This window comes from Squalius cephalus, assembly GCF_949319135.1.
Source record: "Squalius cephalus genome assembly, chromosome: 12".
Lineage (NCBI taxonomy): Eukaryota > Metazoa > Chordata > Actinopteri > Cypriniformes > Leuciscidae > Squalius > Squalius cephalus.
In genome coordinates this window covers 38,962,017-38,980,204 of record NC_137133.1, presented here as the reverse complement: position 1 = coordinate 38,980,204, position 18,188 = coordinate 38,962,017, and the positions used below count along the sequence as shown (strand labels likewise).

The following is an 18,188-nucleotide window of genomic DNA, read 5'->3' as shown; positions in this document are numbered from 1 at the left end:
GTGACTGATGTTCTTTATTAGGTTTTCCACAACAGCTGCATCATCTTGTATTGTTGTTAAATTCGTGCATATTTACATGTATGAATAATCATTTGAAGCATATTGTGTGTTTTATACACAGTGACGCTGCCTTCACATGCTATCAGAATGATTATAAATATGAGTTTCCTACTCGAAAATTCCAAGTCGGAAATTCCTAGTTGGAAATTCCAAGTCAAAAATTCCAAGTCAGAAATTCCTAGATGGAAATTCCAAGAAGTTCCAAGTTGGAAATTCCTAGTTGGAAATTCCTGGTCAAAAATTCCAAGTCGGAAATTCCTAGTTGGAAATTCCAAGTCAAAAATTCCAAGTCAGAAATTCCTAGATGGAAATTCCAAGAAGTTCCAAGTTGGAAATTCCTAGTTGGAAATTCCTGGTCAAAAATTCCAAGTCGGAAATTCCTAGTTGGAAATTCCAAGTCAAAAATTCCAAGTCAGAAATTCCTAGATGGAAATTCCAAGAAGTTCCAAGTTGGAAATTCCTAGTTGGAAATTCCTGGTCAAAAATTCCAAGTCGGAAATTCCTAGTCTGAGTTTCCATGCCAGAGTCGGAGCCATAAACGTTCAGCATGGCGGAGGAGAGAACGATTGCGGCTGTGACTGATGTTCTTTATTAGGTTTTCCACAACAGCTGCATCATCTTGTATTGTTGTGAAAGTCGTGCATATTTACATGTATGAATAATCATTTGAAGCATATTGTGTGTTTTATACACAGCGAATAGCATGCATTTGTCCAAAATTCCAGGATCGTCAGCAAGCTGATAGTGCAAGTCGAGTCTCCTTCATTTATACAGCGCTTTAACACAGTGTTTCAGAGCGGCTTTACAGAGATAACAGGAGAATAATGCAACAAAGTTTGTTTCCAAAAGAAAATATTGTCAGTCCAGCTTCAGTAAGTTCAGTGATGCTTCATTTCTGTTTTAAAAAGTCATTAATTTAGTTTATTTATATCTATATAGCAGCTCTGGAGAAAAGCGTGACGTCATCGTCCAGCTCAGTTCAGTTCTCGTATAATAGTGTCAATCCTGGAGATCAATAATATTGATGAATATTAAATTAAATGTTACATTTCATGTGATTAGGACGCTACATTTTATTCAAAATCCTGAAGAATATCTTCAATACATTTGGCTTTAATAAGATTTCCCCAAGAAATAAGCAGGAACAAACCTGGGGCTTCATTTATAAAAATGTTGTGTAGAAACCGCACAACAGCCGATGATGCAATAGCGGAACTTGCAAAAAGAATTCTAATAAATAGTAACAGATTTTTAACTGAATGCAAATTCAAATTCTTATCATTGATTTTAAGAATATGCACTTTTCCAGAAAAACAAAAACAAAAAACTTGTTATTGTTTTTTAAAATAATGTATTAAACTGAAAAGCCCAGTGTCATAAAGGGACCTAAAGGTATTTCTTCATATGACAGATGTAATATTAACATTATATAATTTTTTTATTTATGGTCAGTTTTTTCTCTCTCATTTGGAGGCGTTTGAGACGCTCTTTATTGGTTTCTTTTTTAAGATTTTAGATTTCCAAAACCGCTCCGTTTGCTTGAATATGAAATCTTACTAGTGACAAAATTTGATAAATAAACATAAAATTGACAACGATGAGTTTCCTAAAATAGTTTATTTACAAAAACAAGGACTACAACAGCGCCACCACATCATCACTGTAGGCGTGTGCTGTCGTCATGGTGACCAGGTCAGGAGGCGGAGTCAGAACCGGATCCGCCGAATCTGAAGTGAGACGACAATTCAATTCACATGTAGATCTGTACAGCGCTTTCACACACACATCGTTTCAAAGCAGCTTTACAGAAAGTGCACGAGTCTATATTACAGTTTACAGTGATCTGATATCAGAGGAAACTGTCTAAGTTATGCATTTCAGAAATGTACATGTACAAAATCACAGTTAGCTAGAAATGTATTAATTTAAACAATGTAATAATTTAATGCAGAAACAATGAGCTCACTGAAGTAATGAATACTTGTTTGTTAACACATGACATTTAGAAGAGTGTGTGTGCGTGTTGAAGCGTTCTCTCGTAATCAGAAGCTCATCGTGAGGATCGTACCTTGTGTTCGTAACAAGCCGTGATGCAGATTCATGTTCACCATCGAGTCGCTGCCGCCATCGGCCTCCAGCAAACTGCTGTGAGTGAGCGCTTCACCTGTCAATCACACAGAGACACGCCCCCTCAGACTGACATGAGCTCGGCACACACTGACACACACACACACGTTTTGGATCATAACAACATAATTTGGAATAATTAAGATTTTTTTAAATGTTTCTGAAAGAGTCTCGTCTGCTCACTAAATCTGCATTTATTTGATCAAAAATACAGTAAAAACAGTGAAATATTATTATATGATTATTATCATTGTTGACATTTTTTTTTGTCAAAAGAACAGCATTTATTTGAAATCTTTCGCAACATTATAAATGTCTTTATTTCAGATAAATGCTGTTCTTTTGATCTTACTATCCATTAAAGAATTCTGAAATAAAAAATAAATGACAGTTTTCAACACTGATAATAATCATAAATGTTTCTTGATCATCAGATCATCATATTAGAGTGATTTCTGAAGGATCATGTGACACTGAAGACTGGAGTAATGATGCTGAACATTCAGCTTTGATCACAGGAATATATTACACTTTACTGTATATTCACATAGACAACAGATGATTTACATTAGAATAATATTTCACAATATTACTGTATTTTTGATCAAATAAACGCAGCTTTGATGAGCAGAAGAGACTCTTTCACAAACATATATAATCTCACAGATCCAGAACTTCTGACTGGTAGTGTGTGCATGTATGAAACAGACGTCACACATGTATGATTATGGTTATGAATATGAATATAATGTTACCGGTTTCTCTGCTGTGTCTCTTCTTCATGTGGACGTTCCTGCTTCCGCTCTGAGAGAACGTCTTCCCACAGATCGAGCAAACGTGAGGCTTCTCTCCTGTGCAGACCCACTTATTAATCTCAGAGTTATTATCTGAGTTATTATCTGTGCATTACTGCAGTTATTATGTGCATTACTGCAGTTATTATGTGTTATTATGTGCATTACTGCAGTTATTATGTGCATTACTGCAGTTATTATGTGTTATTATGTGCATTACTGCAGTTATTATGTGTTATTATGTGCATTACTGCAGTTATTGTGTGCATTACTGCAGTTATTATGTGTTATTATGTGCATTACTGCAGTTATTATGTGCAATCTGATTTATTTCCACATGAGAACAACTGAATCAAAGTGATAATGTTCACAGTCATCAACACTATAATTACAAACATATGATCCTAAAGCTAAGAGAACGCATGAAGTCATGTGACCGTACCGGAGTGTACGAGCATGTGTTTGCGCAGACTGGAATATTCCGCGAAGGATCGACCGCAACTGTCCACGTCACACAGGAACGGCTTTTCTCCTGAAAACACCATCAATGAGGTCAAGCATTACTTACAATATTTACAATAACACTAACAAAAATTATTACTTGTAAGCATAGACTGGAATAATGAAGAATTGTTAATGTTTTAGAACTTCTGCTCACCAAGGCTGCGCGAAACATACAGTAAAAACAGTGAAATATTATTAAATATATTACTATGTGAATATACAGTAAAGTGTAATTTATTCCTGTGATCAAAGCTGAATTTATCATCATTACTCCAGTCTTCAGTGTCACATGATCCTTCAGAAATCACTCTAATATGCAATTATTATATCTCAATTATTAATAATGGTAAATATAATCAAAAACAGTTTATAAAACCACTTCAAATATTTCGGAAACCATGATACAATTTCATTCAAAAGTCTGAGGAAAGAATTATTAAAAAAAGACACTTATTCAAAAGTGACAGTAAATACATTTATAATGTTACAAAAGATTCTATTTCAAATAAATGCTGTTCTTAAACTTTCTGTTCATCAAAGAATCCTGAACAATAAAATGTATCACAGTTTCCACAGAAATCTGAAGCTGTTTTCAACACTGATAATAATCATAAATGTTTCTTGATCATCAGATCCTCATATTAGAGTGATTTCTGAAGGATCATGTGACACTGAAGACTGGAGTAATGATGCTGAACATTCAGCTTTGATCACAGGAATAAATTACACTTTACTGTATATTCACATAGACAACAGATGATTTACATTAGAATAATAATTCACTGTTTTTACTGTATTTTTGATCAAATAAACGCAGCTTTGATGAGCAGAAGAGACTCTTTCAGAAACATTTAAAAAATCTTAATTATTCCAAACTTTTGACCAATAGTGTATTTTTGTATAGAAAATCTATCATTTTGATTGATTCTTCATTCTATGAGACACACAGTCAAACCAACATGTATTCAGACATCTTCAACACTTCTCACATCATCACAGTTTATTCGCTATAGTTTAGAAAATGGTGATAAAATATGAGCAGAACTCAGAGTTATGAACTCAGTTGATATTTGACTGGTTTTGTCCGTCCTTCTGTTAGACTGTCTCACACATGAATTATGTTGAATATCTGTCAGCTGTTAAATTTAACTACACAATTAGATAATACCAGTTTAGCTCAACCAATCACCAAGCAATGCTTCATTGTGTTCAGTCTGTGTGTAAAAAGAGCATTAGCAATTAAAGACAACACACTTCAGCAAAACATGATCAGCTCAAAGTGTCCGAATCGCACACACTAGTAAAAAAAATATCAAAAATGATATCTGGTGTCTGAATAATGTCTGGTTTGACTGTATAAATAAAAATCCTCATGTATGAATATAATAATGCTGCGTCTGGCGTGTGTGTGTGTGTGTGTGTGTGTACCAGTGTGTGTGCGTCTGTGGTTCTTCAGGTTCCCAGCAGTGGTGAATCTCTTCCCACAGTTCTTCTCGCCGCAGATGAAGGGTTTCTCTCCGTTGTGGATCCTCATGTGAACCTGAAGCCTCTGAAGAACATAGAAGCTCTTCCCACAACCCTCGGCTCCACAGCGGAACGTGCGGTCATTCCTGAAGCACACACACACACACACTCTCTACAGCTGGAAATATATCAGAAACACAAAATCAAAAAATGGACAATTCTTGTTTTTTTTAATGGAATATTGCAGTGTTTATTATAAATTATTTATCGGTGCACATCATTATTGTGTTAATAATCTTGAATCAGAATCAGTTCCTCTTGCAGCATCTCTTCTCTTCTCTGATGATGTGGGCGGGGCTATAACCTGTCACTCACATGAGATCAGCCAATATCAAACCACAGCCATCCAATCAATTCCCCACAGACACAATCAAGCCCCGCCCACATGTGTTCTTGTTCCAGAAGCGTTTCATTCAGATATACGGAACAATAAATGAAGAAAAGATGATCACAACTTCCCTTTCATATATAAATTCATCCTTAAACCCTGCATGAGTGACTTCCTGCAGAACACATGTTTTCATCTTAAAAAAGAGCACCTAGCCTACTATAAATGTGTCCAGGTTTCATTTCACCCCAAAAACAAAGGGGAAAAAACAAAATAAAGCCTGTTTCATAATTATAAAGATTTTTATTTTGCATTGTGACATTATTTTCATGACAATTAAACATATTTAAACCAGCAAAATCTTGTTCTCATTACTGTAAAATATTTTTTAAATCAATCAGCATCAGGGTGCAACAAGATTAAATATTATTAGAAATCACAATTTAAATGTTTTTTGCACTTCGGTTTGATGTGATTTACAAGTAAAAAAAAAAAAAAATTGTCATAACTTACAAAGTCATAATGCATGTTCAAAAATATTTTAGAATGCAATTCATACAATGTGACTATAAAACATCTCTTCTAAAAAAATGATTAATTAATTAAAATGAGCACAAAAAAGGCTAAAATATTATGTAAACACAAACTTTTATTTTGGATGCGATTAATAGTTGCCCAGCACTAAAAGTATATTTAAGCACTTTATGTTATGGTGAGGTTGGTGTTGCTGCATTACAGTAATGAGATCTGGGAATGCATTTAATTCTCCTCAATGATCCTAAAAAAGGCTTCATTTTCTTTCCGCAAAATAGAACTGAATGCTTTTGTGTTTGAAACATCTGATGCGTTACCTGTGAGCGCACGTGTTACCCGTGAACGCGTTACATGAGACCATGCGTGTTACATGTGAGTGAGCGTGTTACCCGTGAGTACGCATGTTACATGTGAGAGTGTGTGTTACCTATGAGTGCGTGTTACCTGTGAGCGCATGTTACATGTGAGCGAGCGTGTTACCCGTGAGCACGCGTGTTACATGTGAGTGCGTTACCCGTAAGCGTGTTACATGACACCACGTGTGTTACATGACACCACGCGTGTTATATGTGACCGCAAATGTTACCTGTGAGCGCGCGTTACCCATGAGTACGCGTTACATGTGAGCGCGTGTTACCTGTGAGCGCGTGTTACATGTGACCGCAAATGTTACCTGTGAGCACGCGTTACATGTGAGTGCACGTGTTACATGTGACCACGAATGTTACATGTGAGCGCGCGTTACCCATGAGCGCGTGTTACCCATGAGTACGCGTGTTACATGTGAGCGCGTGTGTTACCCATGAGTACGCATGTTACCTGTGAGCGCACGTTACCCGTGAGCGCGTTACCCATGAGTACGCGTGTTACATGTGAGCGCGTGTGTTACCTGTGAGCGCGTGTTACATGTGACCACGAATGTTACCTGTGAGCACGCGTTACATGTGAGTGCGTTACCCGTGAGCGCGTTACATGACACATGTGTTACATGACACCACGCGTGTTATATGTGACCGCAAATGTTACCTGTGAGCACATGTTACATGTGAGTGCGTGTTACATGTGACCACGAATGTTACCTGTGAGCGCGCGTTACCCGTGAGTACGCGTTACATGTGACCGCAAATGTTACCTGTGAGCACGCGTTACATGTGAGTGCACGTGTTACATGTGACCACGAATGTTACATGTGAGCGCGCGTTACCCGTGAGCGCGTGTTACCCATGAGTACGCGTAGTTACATGTGAGCGCGTGTGTTACCCATGAGTACGCGTGTTACCTGTGAGCGCGCGTTACCCATGAGTACGCGTGTTACATGTGAGCGCGTGTGTTACCTGTGAGCGCGTTACATGTGACCACGAATGTTACCTGTGAGCACGCGTTACATGTGAGTGCACGTTACCTGTGAGCGCGCGTTACATGTGAGTGCGTTACCCGTGAGCGCGTTACATGACACCACATGTGTTACATGACACCACGCGTGTTATATGTGACCGCAAATGTTACCTGTGAGCACGTGTTACATGTGAGTGCGTGTTACATGTGACCACGAATGTTACCTGTGAGCGCACGTGTTACCCGTGAGCGCGTGTTACATTAGACCGTGCGTGTTACATGTGAGCGAGCGTGTTACCCATGAGTACGCGTGTTACCCATGAGTACGCGTGTTACATGACACCACGTGTGTTACATGACACCACGCGTGTTACATGTGATCGCAAATGTTACCTGTGAGAACGTGTTACATGTGAGTGCACGTGTTACCCGTGAGCGCGTGTTACATGACACCACGAATGTTACCTTTGAGCATGTGTGTGTTACCTGTGAGCCTGTGTGTTACCTGTGAGAGTGTGTGTTACCTGTGAGCGTGTGTGTGTTACCTGTGAGCGCATGTGTTACCTGTGAGTCTTCAGGTGGTACTTCAGGTGTGCAGGATAGGTGAAGGTGCGCTGGCAGTTCTCATATGGACACCGGTGGATCTTCTCTGACGGCGAGCAAACGACACGAGGAACCTGATCTTTTTTAGGCCCCTCTGATTGACAGCTGTGAATGTGGTCACCTAGGCAACAGCAGAGAGTGACAGGTCAGGAATCAAATACTTGTTATAAAATTTAAATTTCGATTCCTCTTATCGATTCCTTTTTGAGCATTTCAATATGACTTTAAACCATTCAAGCTCGAGAGAATTCAGTTGTTCTTGACTGAATAATTTTTGTAACTATATTTGTAATGTATATTTTATTTATAAAATGCAGTGTAATTTTACATTTGATTACAGATTCTGTACCTGAAAATCTTAAAACACTGTTTATTTCATTCGTATCTTTGTTCAGTTGTATCTTTCTTTTTGCGATTGCTAATTTTTTAATTGTTCTTTTTTAATTACGGAGTGTTTACTTGTCTTTAATAAAGCTTGAAATGTATATTGGTTAGACTAGTTGTTTTTCTATGGTGTTTTTAAACCACAGGCAAACGTTCCTTGTGTAAGTGTTCTTTAGCCTGTGGATTTCTGTTACTGATATTCAGATACAATTAAATGTTTTGCAATAAGACTAAATATGAATGACATCAAAGTTTTTTTTTACCTTATTGGAATCAAAATTAGGAATTGGTAAGAATTGGAATGAAATGAAGACCGCATTTGGAGTGGAGTGCGTGCAAAATAGTGAGTTAGTGAGAATAGTGAGTGAGTGAGTGAGTGAGAGAGTGAGTGAGTGAGTGTCAGTGAGTGTGTGTGTGGGTGTGAGTGAGTGAGTGAGTGAGTGAGTGAGTGAGAGAGTGAGAGAGTGAGAGAGTGAGTGAGTGAGTGAGTGAGAGTGTGTGTGTCAGGTACCGTTTCCGCCGGCTCGGGCTTCTTTGGCTAGCTGTGCGCGTGTGGCAGCGATCAGGCTATCGTGAGCGAGCTCTTGGACCCGCAGGTACCATGGAGCGCCGGCGTCCGCACCGTCTCCCGAAGAAATCTCCTCCTGCGCCTCGTCCACGTCATCCTGAACGAACACCAGCGGCTCGGCCGACGACGACAACCCTACAGCACAGAGAGTGTGTTGATCACTGCATCATCACACACAGTCAAACCGACACCTGCAACACTTCTCACACTGTCACAGTTTATTCGCTATAGTTTAGCAAATGGAGCGAGCGCACACAGGAACGCCTCATAATACAACATTAAAAAGCTATCTTTTGTGAATAAACGTGTCGTCCTCGCCTTGTGGTGGCTTGGAATACAAAGTGGAATGGGATATGCGTGTTTAGACCGCTATATTAGTCCAGATATCGAATATGGATCTGATGTAAAACCACATTTGGAAGTGGCTCATATCGGATGTGAACAAATTGTGCAGATTTTAGTGTTTACACGTGTGCAACAAATTCCGATTTGAGTCAGATGTGAGTAAAAGATCGGATTTTTTGTGCCAGTTTAAACGCAGCCTATGTTGCTGTCTGGGACATCACAAGTATTCATTCATTGATGTCGGATGTCTACACAGGAAAAAAAGATTTTCTTACTTAGTATTTTTGTCTTGTTTCCAGTCCAAATATCTAAACATTCTTAAATCAAGATGCATTTACTAGATGAGTAAAATGCCATTTGATTTTATGTCTTGTTTTCTGGGGGAAAAATCTAAATGAAATGATTTTTTCCTTAAAACAAGCAAGATTTTCTGCCAATGGGGTCAGAGAAATAATCTTGTTTTCCATTTGAATTAAGATTATATTTCTGACCCCACTGGCAGAAAATCTTGCTTGTTTTAAGGAAAAAATTATTTCATTTAGATTTTTCCCCCAGAAAACAAGACATAATATCTTATAGCATTTACAACTTTAGTAAATCCATCTTGATTTATGAATTTTTAGTTGTTTGGACTGGAAACGAGACAAAAATACTGAGTAAGAAAATCTTTTTTTTGCAGTGTATCAGTTGTCCAGGCTGCTGTGTGATGGAGTGATGGGTTGATAATCGGACCTTTGGCCAGGTTGAGCAGGACGTAGGACGTGCTGTCGTGGTTCTGCAGGTCCTGGAGGATTGTGGGTGTGTGTGTGTGTGTGTGTGCTGGAGGTGAGGGAGACGGCTGATGCAGATGAACCACCAGCGGGCTTCGCTCGGGCCCGAACTCTGACATCGCTGGGGACCCGGCATGGCTAAGAGCGCTCTCTGAAACACACACACATCACAAATACAGTCAAACCAACATGTATTCAGACATCTTCAACATTTCTCACATCATCACAGTTTATTCGCTATAGTTTAGAAAATGGTGATAAAATATGAGCAGAACTCAGTTGATATTTGACTGGTTTTGTCCGTCCTTCTGTTAAGACTGTCTCACACATGAATTATGTTGAATATCTGTCAGCTGTTAAATTTAACTACACAATTAGATAATACCAGTTTAGCTCAACCAGTCACCAAGCAATGCTTCATTGTGTTCAGTCTGTGTGTGAAAAGAGCTTTAGCAATTAAAGAAAACACACTTCAGCAAAACATGATCAGCTCAAAGTGTCCCAATCATTTTTGCTCCCAAATGTTTATTAATGTCACTGGTAGAATGAAGAATATTTGAGTATAATATGTCACAGTTTACTTTATTTTGCTCTCCTCACTTACATAAATGAACTATAGTGTCCTGAACACACTAGTGAAAAAAAAAATCTAAAATTATATCTGGTGTCTGAATAATTTTTGGTTTGACTGAACTGTGCATTCGTAAAGTATTCACAGCGCTTCACTTTTTCCACATTTTGCTATGTTATAGCCTTATTCCAAAATGGATTAAATTAATTATTTTCCTCAAAATTCTACAAATATACCCCATAATGACAACATGAAAGAAGTTTGTTTGGAATCTTTGCAAATGTATTAAAAATAATAAAACGAAAAAAATCACATGTACATAAGTATTCGCAGCCTTTGCTCAATACTTTGTTGAAGCACCTTCTTTGCAGAACCTCTCAAGCTCCATCTGGTTGGATGGGGAGTGTCGGTGCACAGCCATCTTCAGATCTCTCCAGAGATGCTCAATTGGGTTCAAGTCTGGGCTCTGGTGGGCCACTCAAGGACATTCACAGAGTTGTCCCGTAGACACTCTGTTATCTTGGCTGTGTGCTGAGGGTCGTTGTCCTGTTGGAGGATGAACCATCGCCCCAGTCTGAGATCCAGAGCTCTGGAGCAGGTTTTCATCATGGACATCTCTGTACATTCATCTTTCTTTCGATCCTGACTAGTCTCACATGTAACACGCTCACAGGTAACGCGCGCCCATAGGTAACACACACTCAAAATTCTGTTTTATCAGAATGCCGTGAGTGTATTTCTCATGTTTGTTGTCTCCAGCTGCTGGAAAACTACATGGCCCTGACTTGTCTCCCGGTTCCTCATCTTTCCCTCGACCCTTACTTGTCTCCCGGTTCCTCATCTTTCCCTCGACCCTTACTTGTCTCCCGGTTCCTCATCTTTCCCTCAATCCCGACCAGTCTCCCAGTTCCTCATCTTTCCCTCAATCCTGTTCCTGACCAGTCTCCCGGTTCCTCATCTTTCCCTCGGTTCCTCATCTTTCCCTTGGTTCCTCATCTTTCCCTTGGTTCCTCATCTTTCCCTTGGTTCCTCATCTTTCCCTCGACCCTGACTAGTCTCCCAGTTCTTCATCTTTCCCTCAATCCTGACTAGTCTCCCAGTCCCTCATCATTCCCTCAATCCTGACTAGTCTCCCAGTCCCTCATCATTCCCTCTACCCTGACTAGTCTCCCATTTCATCATCTTTCCCTCAATCCTGACTAGTCTCCCGGTTCCTCATCTTTCCCTCGATCCTGACTAGTCTCCCATTTCATCATCTTTCCCTCAATCCTGACTAGTCTCCCGGTTCCTCATCTTTCCCTCGACCCTGACTAGTCTCCCGGATTCTCATCTTTCTCTCGACCCTGACCAGTCTCCCGGTTCCTCATCTTTACCTTGGTTCCTCATCTTTACCTTGGTTCCTCATCTTTCCCTCGACCCTGACTTGTCTCCCGGTTCCTCATCTTTCCCTCAATCCTGACCAGTCTCCCGGTTCCTGATCTTTCCCTCGGTTCCTCATCTTTCCCTTGGTTCCTCATCTTTCCCTCGATCCTGACTAGTCTCCCAGTTCCTCATCTTTCCCTCGGTTCCTCATCTTTCCCTTGGTTCCTCATCTTTCCCTCAATCCTGATTAGTCTCCCGGTTCCTGATCTTTCCCTCGGTTCCTCATCTTTCCCTTGGTTCCTTCATCTTTCCCTCGATCCTGACTAGTCTCCCAGTTCCTCATCTTTCCCTCGACCCTGACTTGTCTCCCGGTTCCTCATCTTTCCCTCGACCCTGACTAGTCTCCCAGTTCCTCATCTTTCCCTCGACCCTGACTTGTCTCCCGGTTCCTCATCTTTCCCTCGACCCTGACTTGTCTCCCGGTTTCTCATCTTTCCCTCGACCCTGACTTGTCTCCCGGTTCCTCATCTTTCCCTCGACCCTGACTTGTCTCCCGGTTCCTCATCTTTCCCTCAATCCTGACCAGTCTCCCGGTTCCTGATCTTTCCCTCGGTTCCTCATCTTTCCCTTGGTTCCTCATCTTTCCCTCGATCCTGACTAGTCTCCCAGTTCCTCATCTTTCCCTCGATCCTGATTAGTCTCCCAGTCCCTCATCTTTCCCTCGATCCTGACTAGTCTCCCGGTTCCTCATCTTTCCCTCGACCCTGACTAGTCTCCCGGTTCCTCATCTTTCCCTCGATCCTGACTAGTCTCCCAGTTCCTCATCTTTCCCTCGATCCTGATTAGTCTCCCAGTTCCTCATCTTTCCCTCGATCCTGATTAGTCTCCCAGTCCCTCATCTTTCCCTCGATCCTGACTAGTCTCCCGGTTCCTCATCTTTCCCTCGATCCTGACTAGTCTCCCGGTTCCTCATCTTTCCCTCGACCCAGACTAGTCTCCCGGTTCCTCATCTTTCCCTTGACCCAGACTAGTCTCCCAGTTCCTCATCTTTCCCTCGATCCTGATTAGTCTCCCAGTCCCTCATCTTTCCCTCGATCCTGACTAGTCTCCCAGTTCTTCATCTTTCCCTCAATCCTGACTAGTCTCCCGGTTCCTCATCTTTCCCTCAACCCTGACTAGTCTCCCGGTTCCTCATCTTTCCCTCGACCCTGACTAGTCTCCCGGTTCCTCATCTTTCCCTCGACCCAGACTAGTCTCCCAGTCCCTCATCTTTCCCTCGATCCTGACTAGTCTCCCAGTTCTTCATCTTTCCCTCAATCCTGACTAGTCTCCCGGTTCCTCATCTTTCCCTCAACCCTGACTAGTCTCCCGGTTCCTCATCTTTCCCTCGACCCTGACTAGTCTCCCGGTTCCTCATCTTTCCCTCGACCCAGACTAGTCTCCCAGTCCCTCATCTTTCCCTCAATCCTGACTAGTCTCCCAGTCCCTCATCTTTCCCTCGATCCTGACTAGTCTCCCAGTTCTTCATCTTTCCCTCAATCCTGACTAGTCTCCCAGTTCCTCATCTTTCCCTCGATCCTGATTAGTCTCCCAGTTCCTCATCTTTCCCTCGATCCTGATTAGTCTCCCAGTCCCTCATCTTTCCCTCGATCCTGACTAGTCTCCCGGTTCCTCATCTTTCCCTCGACCCAGACTAGTCTCCCGGTTCCTCATCTTTCCCTCGACCCAGACTAGTCTCCCAGTTCCTCATCTTTCCCTCGATCCTGATTAGTCTCCCAGTCCCTCATCTTTCCCTCGATCCTGACTAGTCTCCCAGTTCTTCATCTTTCCCTCAATCCTGACTAGTCTCCCGGTTCCTCATCTTTCCCTCAACCCTGACTAGTCTCCCGGTTCCTCATCTTTCCCTCGACCCTGACTAGTCTCCCGGTTCCTCATCTTTCCCTCGACCCAGACTAGTCTCCCAGTCCCTCATCTTTCCCTCGATCCTGACTAGTCTCCCAGTTCTTCATCTTTCCCTCAATCCTGACTAGTCTCCCAGTTCCTCATCTTTCCCTCAACCCTGACTAGTCTCCCGGTTCCTCATCTTTCCCTCGACCCTGACTAGTCTCCCGGTTCCTCATCTTTCCCTCGACCCTGACTAGTCTCCCGGTTCCTCATCTTTCCCTCGACCCAGACTAGTCTCCCGGTTCCTCATCTTTCCCTCAATTCTGACTAGTCTCCCGGTTCCTCATCTTTCCCTCGGTTCCTCATCTTTCCCTCGATCCTGACTAGTCTCCCGATTCCTCATCTTTCCCTCAATCCTGACTAGTCTCCCAGTTCCTCATCTTTCCCTCGACCCTGACTAGTCTCCCGGTTCCTCATCTTTCCCTCGACCCTGACTAGTCTCCCGGTTCCTCATCTTTCCCTCGACCCTGACTAGTCTCCCGGTTCCTCATCTTTCCCTCGACCCAGACTAGGCTCCCGGTTCCTCATCTTTCCCTCAATCCTGACTAGTCTCCCGGTTCCTCATCTTTCCCTCGGTTCCTCATCTTTCCCTCGATCCTGACTAGTCTCCCGATTCCTCATCTTTCCCTCGGTTCCTCATCTTTCCCTCGATCCTGACTAGTCTCCCGGTTCCTCATCTTTCCCTCTTCACTGTAGGGATGGTATTGGCCAGGTGATCCTCCAGACATGACACTTGCCATTCAGGCCAAAGAGTTCAATCTTTGTTTCATCATGGTCTGAGAGTCCTTCAGGTGCCTTTTGGCAAACTCCAGGCGGGCTGTCATGTGCTTTTGCTGAGGAGTGGCTTCTGCTGATTGGTGGAGCGCTGAGAGATGGTTCTCCTCTCTCCACAGAGAAACGCTAGAGCTCTGTCAGAGAGACCATCGGGTTCTTGGTCTCCTCCCTCACTGAGGCCCTTCTCCCGCGATCGCTCAGCTCTAGGAAGAGTCCTGGTGGTTCCACACTTCTTCCATTCACGGATGATGGAGGCCACTGTGCTCATGGGGACCTTCAATGCTGCAGAACTTTTTCTGTACCCTTTTCCAGACCTGACACAATCCTCTCTCGGAGCTCTACAGACAATTCCTTGGACTTCATGGCTTGGTTTGTGCTCTGACATGCACTGTTAATAGACAGGTGCGTGTCTTTCCAAATCAACTGAATTTACCACAGGTGGACTCCAATCCAGTTGTAGAAACATCTCAAGGATGATCAGTGGAAACAGGACGCACCTGAGCTCAAGTTTGAGTGTCATGGCAAAGGCTGTGAATACTTATGTAAATGTTATTTAAATTTTTTTTTAAATTTGCAAAGATTTCAAACAAACTTCTTTCACGTTGTCATTATGGGGTATTATTTGTTAACATAACAAAATGTGGAAAAAGTGTAGTGCTGTGAATACTCTCCGGATGCACTGTAATAAAAACATAACGCTTCATTATGTAAGGTCTTTATACACCACTGAAAACATAGTTCTGTATATGATTTTGCATTTCTGTCAACAGATCCTCCTGAATATTACACAATACAACTTTAAATCTAAAATAGGCGAAACTAAAAGCTTATATGTAAACGCTGGTGCTGATCTGTGAGCTTCACCTGGCAGGTCCAGTGGGCCACATGAGGAGGTGTGTGTGGGCGACAGCAACGGGCCACACGAGGAGGTGTGTGTGGAGGAGGTGTGTGTGGGAGACAGCAACGGGACACATGAGGGCTTGAGGTCCGACTCCTCCAGACTCTGGCCCAGCGGGATCGACGCGTTCTGCACAAACTCAACCAACAGCTGCACAGGAACACACAACACAGGTATCAATCATCATCAAACCTAGAGACTTACGGTCCTTGCACACTGAGTCCGAAATATTCAAATGCGTTTTTTTGTATTCGTGATTCTGTGGCTCTGAATTGCCAAAACACCATTCAAAATGCTTGCTACGGATGCGGAAAATGCAGAAAATCGAACCCGATCAGAATTTTTTTATGACGGACAAAAGTTTCGGAGGCAGTGTGTGTGCGTGACTGACATAACGTGAGGTCGTATTTATTTTTTGACGTGCAAAAATTTCGGACTCGTGTGCAAGGGTCAATACTTGCACACTTCTCTATTTATTCAGTTGCCATAAGAACAACACACAGTTACAACAATCCTAATATACTAATAATAATACTCACACCTCAGAATGCTTTAATCATGCTAGATAAAAGTAAACAGCCCACATGACCCTTGTGATTTGCTTCAACCTTTTTGAACATTATGAATGATTATTTTATCGAAGGATCAAGAGGTGCGTGCGATCTGCCGTTAAAAACTAAATCTCAGAATCGGTTCGAGAGAGAATCGCGATGCATTCAGTAAATCTCAGAATCGACCCAGAATCATTTCTCGATTCAGTGGGAAGTTTAGTGTGGACGCATCCGAAGCGCGCACAGAAAGCCACGTCTCAGAGAGCGAGCGAATGCTAAACTGAGCTCTCTTTCACAGCTTCTTGCACTTGAACGGACAAATGTAAAAAAATAAATAGCGGATATCCCAGTAAACACAGCGGGTTATGACTTAAGTGAACGCAAACATTTGATAAAGTAAACGTGTATCAGTATCAGTGCATTAGATCAGTGCATTCGCTCTTAAAGTGACAGCAGCCTAATATTCCTGCGGCCTGTGTTTAATGTTAATCAAACAAAAGTCAAGGAAGAATCACTCGCTGCTCTTGACTGAATAACTTTAATAAGGATTAATCAAAAAGGATGTTTCATTTATACAGTGAAGAATCTGTGGTGTTATATTACGTTTGCTTACTTTATTACATTTCTGTATCTGAAAAGCACTGTTTATTTCATTTGTATCTTTGTTAGCCTATATTATATTTATTTGTGCTTTCACTTGTAATTTGATTATTTGATCTTATTTTATTACTGACTGTTTACTTGCTAAAATTTCAGTCATTACTGCAAAATCAGTTTCATGGCCGGTAAAAAATATTTATGTAATCTTTTTGGACAGTAATACCTCAGGTTTGGAGTCAAGTTCATCAGAAAGCATGGATTCAGCGTAATGTGATCTGTCAACAAGAGAGAGATACATAAACATATGATGACATCATCAATACATCAGCAATATTTAACTTTTTATTGCCTTTAATCATCATCAGTGAGGCATCATGAAGGCTTAAACACTCATAATGCAACCAATTTTTGTGATATCAACTTTAAATTCGGAACACAACTTTGATAGACGACATATGGTGTGTTGAGAAATCGAGTCCCCCCAGGAATCAGGTCTCCTTTAGGACCCAAACAATATTATTTACATTGTTTAAAATGTGTTATAATGACCATTAATGTCTTTGTAAATTACATGGTTCATATACTATAACTGAAGCTATAGGTGGTGAAATCAAGCATTTCTGGTTCTTACTGTTTTTTAGTTAGCTTACGTACTAGCATAGCATACATCTAGCCGATTAGCCTGCTAGCCTAGCTTTATATATATATATATATATTAGCCATGTTTTTTGCTTCCAAACTAATTCCCAAATACATGTTTCAAATTAATTACGGTTATGTGACAATTAATTTATTAAAAATGTATTATAGTATTATACTGTACCACATTAATATTATTGTGTAACATTTATATTAAATTAGGCTATTTTTACAGAACATATGCCGCAACAATCCAAAAACACATTGTTAAGCATGGTTTTGTTTCCAGTTTGTTTGATTATGCAATAGACATTCATTTTATATTTCAAGTATGTCGTTTGTGCACTTAATGTAATAAACATCATATAACAGTTAAATAAGTTATAATTAATCAAGACATCGCGATTACAACTTTTGATCAGGCATTACCGCCTGGGTCCTAAAGCAGACCCGATTCCGCGATCTATCATGACAACGGCTTTAGTTTTATAGCAATTTTAAAGTCCAAATTATTTTCTAAAATATGTATTTTATATTAAATAAAACAGCATTTAGATTTTCACAGTTAACAGGTCAAAAGATTATAAGTGAAACTAACCCGGTTCAGGCGGTCAGAGAGAGAAGGTTTCGTCCATCATCTGCAAGAATAAAACACACACAACATTTAAAATATGAAACATGAATAACGCTAAATATATTACTCACATATTCACCAAATGAATATCAACTTATTTAAATTAAGTACGTGTGCATAACTGAATGAATGAATATTAAGTTGACATGCTTTTAAAGCTTTCACAAGCTCTCGGCCAAGCTCAGTTCATACAGTACACAGAGGTGCGATGTTATTAATGATAAAGTGTTATAAATATGAAGCATTAGTCATTAATAAAGCAGACAGTATGAGCCACCGTAAGCAAGAGCACGGATCACCCTCATTCTGCTCGCTTTACTTTCGCTTTTATAAAATTAG

At 41.0% G+C, this 18,188-nt stretch overlaps 1 protein-coding gene across 2 annotated transcripts in view; it reads right to left on the bottom strand.

Annotated features, from left to right (window-relative positions):
• Positions 1–1,506: 1,506 nt before the first annotated feature.
• Positions 1,507–18,188, bottom strand: part of znf410 (zinc finger protein 410) — a 17,018-nt gene continuing 336 nt past the window's right edge. For both annotated transcript variants that reach the window (XM_079888991.1, XM_079888992.1), the window contains exons 2-12: positions 17,814–17,853; positions 16,800–16,851; positions 15,392–15,575; positions 9,839–10,027; positions 8,705–8,896; positions 7,771–7,930; positions 4,914–5,095; positions 3,424–3,513; positions 2,943–3,038; positions 2,129–2,224; positions 1,507–1,787 (exon numbers count right to left, since the gene is read on the bottom strand). In XM_079888991.1, the coding sequence (XP_079745117.1) occupies positions 1,696–1,787; positions 2,129–2,224; positions 2,943–3,038; positions 3,424–3,513; positions 4,914–5,095; positions 7,771–7,930; positions 8,705–8,896; positions 9,839–10,027; positions 15,392–15,575; positions 16,800–16,832 (1,314 nt within the window). In that variant the 5' untranslated portion in view covers positions 16,833–16,851; positions 17,814–17,853 and the 3' untranslated portion in view covers positions 1,507–1,695. The remainder of the gene's footprint in view (positions 1,788–2,128; positions 2,225–2,942; positions 3,039–3,423; positions 3,514–4,913; positions 5,096–7,770; positions 7,931–8,704; positions 8,897–9,838; positions 10,028–15,391; positions 15,576–16,799; positions 16,852–17,813; positions 17,854–18,188) is intronic.